The sequence below is a fragment of the Sesamum indicum genome, linkage group LG2 (genome assembly GCF_000512975.1).
Source record: "Sesamum indicum cultivar Zhongzhi No. 13 linkage group LG2, S_indicum_v1.0, whole genome shotgun sequence".
NCBI lineage: Eukaryota > Viridiplantae > Streptophyta > Magnoliopsida > Lamiales > Pedaliaceae > Sesamum > Sesamum indicum.
Genome location: NC_026146.1, coordinates 8,868,717 through 8,871,459, shown reverse-complemented (window position 1 = coordinate 8,871,459; position 2,743 = coordinate 8,868,717). Strand labels below are relative to the sequence as shown.

The 2,743-nt window shown below is 39.5% G+C and overlaps 1 protein-coding gene across 1 annotated transcript; it reads left to right on the top strand.

Moving 5' to 3' along the window:
• LOC110011582 lies at positions 978 to 1,560 on the top strand. The gene is made up of 2 exons (XM_020691939.1): positions 978 to 986; positions 1,141 to 1,560. The coding sequence occupies exons 1-2, from the start codon at positions 978 to 980 to the stop codon at positions 1,558 to 1,560; spliced, it is 429 nt and encodes a 142-aa protein (XP_020547598.1).

The following is a 2,743-nucleotide window of genomic DNA, read 5'->3' as shown; positions in this document are numbered from 1 at the left end:
GGTAGTAAATTAATTAATTAAATACTCACACAAATTCCAACACACGATTCATATATATACAATCTAATTAAAATCACAACTCATAAAACGTATTTAAGAATATCCAAAAAGATTTGTTCATTGTATCAATCCATTGCAGCTCTAATGATTGGAGAATATTGAACATTGCTTAGCTTTCTTAGGACAATCCCATGTGTGCACATGTATCTATCTCTGCTCCTATATATATATATTTCTCAATCATATAATTATATTATTTATTTATATAATATATGTTGGTAGATTTTTTGGCAAACATGTACTGAAATGCATGCCTACGTGCGTCCATGTTTCCTTGAAACCAATTCAACGAAGTGCGTATATAACAAATACAATATTTATTTATGATTAATTATTAAGATTTGTGAAGAATATGTAAGTCCTCGAGGTTGCTAGTTCGAACTCGAGGTCGCGTTGCTGCTCCTCATATCGTAGAAAGTCCACCAGATCGCAGGCTGGATCGAGGTCTCATCGTTATCTCACCAGGTTATTGCTATCTCACCAGGTTATCGCTATCTCACCAAGTCATCACCACCTCACCAGATCATCGCTTGTGACCTATGATCTGTTTTTGTCCTTTTCTGTACAGTTTAGCTATTTGTCCTTTTTAATAATTTGTTACGATTTTTGATTATTTCATAGATTTGGTTAGTTAGCAATCGGTTAACTAGATTCCTTCTTGTTGTATTTATACAAGTTTCTCATTGTATTTTCTTCATGATAAATGAATACTAGTTTTTCTCCATATTGATTTGAGAATGGAGGCACTACTCTTCTTCTTCATTTGAGAAGTTTGCATGGTATCAGAGCCTTCTCTTAAAGGACTCTGCATACGGTGTCCATAGATTACGACGATAGCCGGTGATTCGCTGAGAAGTCATACAGAAATGGAGCCTTTGCCCGAGAAGCTATAGCTTCATGGGTCTAATCACCCAGGAATGATATTGGTGAGTACACCACTCACTGGGAACAATTACTTGAACTGGAGTTTTGAAATCAAATGCGCGCTTCGTGCCAAAATGAAATTGGGGTTCATTGATGGAATCTTCGAAAAACCACCGCAAATGACCCCTTCTTTGAACAGTGGATTCAGGTTGACAGTATGGTGACAACTTGGATCTTGAACTCTATATCCAAGGACATCGTGGAGGCCTTCATGTATATGAAGTCCTCCGAAACCTCTGGATCGACCTTGAGCAAGGCTATGGAGAATGCAACGGGCCTCAGTTATACCAAATTCAGAGACAAATCTATTCAATGACACAGGGTCATCTTCCTCTGTCATCCTATTTTACGAATATGAAGAGATTGTGGGACAAAATGGCAGAACTAAAGCCAACACCCCAGTGCACGTGCAGCGGGTGTACCTGTGGGGCATGGAAGGCAGTGAAGGACTTAGCTGCTTTCACGCAACTGATGCAATTTCTGATGGGGCTCAATGATGTTTTTGAGATTGTACTCCATCAATTGCTGGTCATGGAGCCGGTTCCTTCCATTAACAAGGCCTACTCTATCATATAGAGTGTGGAGAAGCAGAAAAAGGTCTAGACGGAGATCGTTGAGATTGAAAGCACAGCCTTACATATAAGGCAAGAAGCGCGACCTGAGAGGAGTGGAGCGCGACCTGAGAGGAGTGGAATACGACCTGAGAGGAAGAGAATTAGTACTGACAAGCGATCACTATACTACACGCATTTTCATTGAACCGGGCACAAGCAGAGCACCTATTTTAAGCTGCATGGGACACCTGACTGGTACAAAGAGCTCGCAAAGAAAAGGAAGGAGGGAAGCGGCAGCAGAGGTTTTGCTGCCTAGGTCGCAAATGAGAAGAGCGATCTGGCACAGACGAGCACGAAAGAATAGCTACTTCAGGAGCTGTTTGCATTGATGCGAAATACCATGCAACTTACTGTACAAGGCAACCTGACACACATTGATGACTTTGCAGGTATAAATCAATAATGTTTCTGCGGATACTTCTTTGTCTTCTTGGATTATAGATACGGGACAACTAATCATATATGTGGCAATACTTGCACTCTTGATAATCTCTCTCCTCTCACTCATCCGACCTTTGTCCACTTACCCGATGGGACTTCTTGATCTATCACTCATACAGGGAGTATTATGTTTCACAAAAATCTACCTCTTACAGATGTTTTCTTGGTGTTATCTTTCCAGTTCAATCTCATGTCCGTTCACAAAATTTGTTCATCTTTACTGATCGAAGTTGTTCTTCACCCATTTTATTTCCTCTTTCAGGACCGGAAGACTAAGCAGGTTAAAGCGGTGGGCAAGCAAGTTAGGAATCTATATCGCTTAGATGCGACCTCCTTCGATCCTAATGTCATTCGTCGTTTTATTCACACCACTTGCTCTGTATTTCACAATAGTGATAGTGTTTTGTGGCACAATAGGTTGGGTCATCCATCACCCATTGTAATCAAACATATCCATTTTCCTGAAATAAAACATAGTTCGGTTCTTTTAATCATGATTGTGGTATTTGTCCTTTGGTAAAGCAACAAAGACTGCGATTTCTGGTTAGCACTACCAGTTCGTCTTCCCCTTTTGAACTATTACACATTGACTTGTAATATAATCTATTACTTAATGTTTATAGCTTATTATATTCGCAGGTTATTACTTAAGACAATATAAACATAAAGGAACAAATGCATTACTAAAGGAACAGAAACATAAA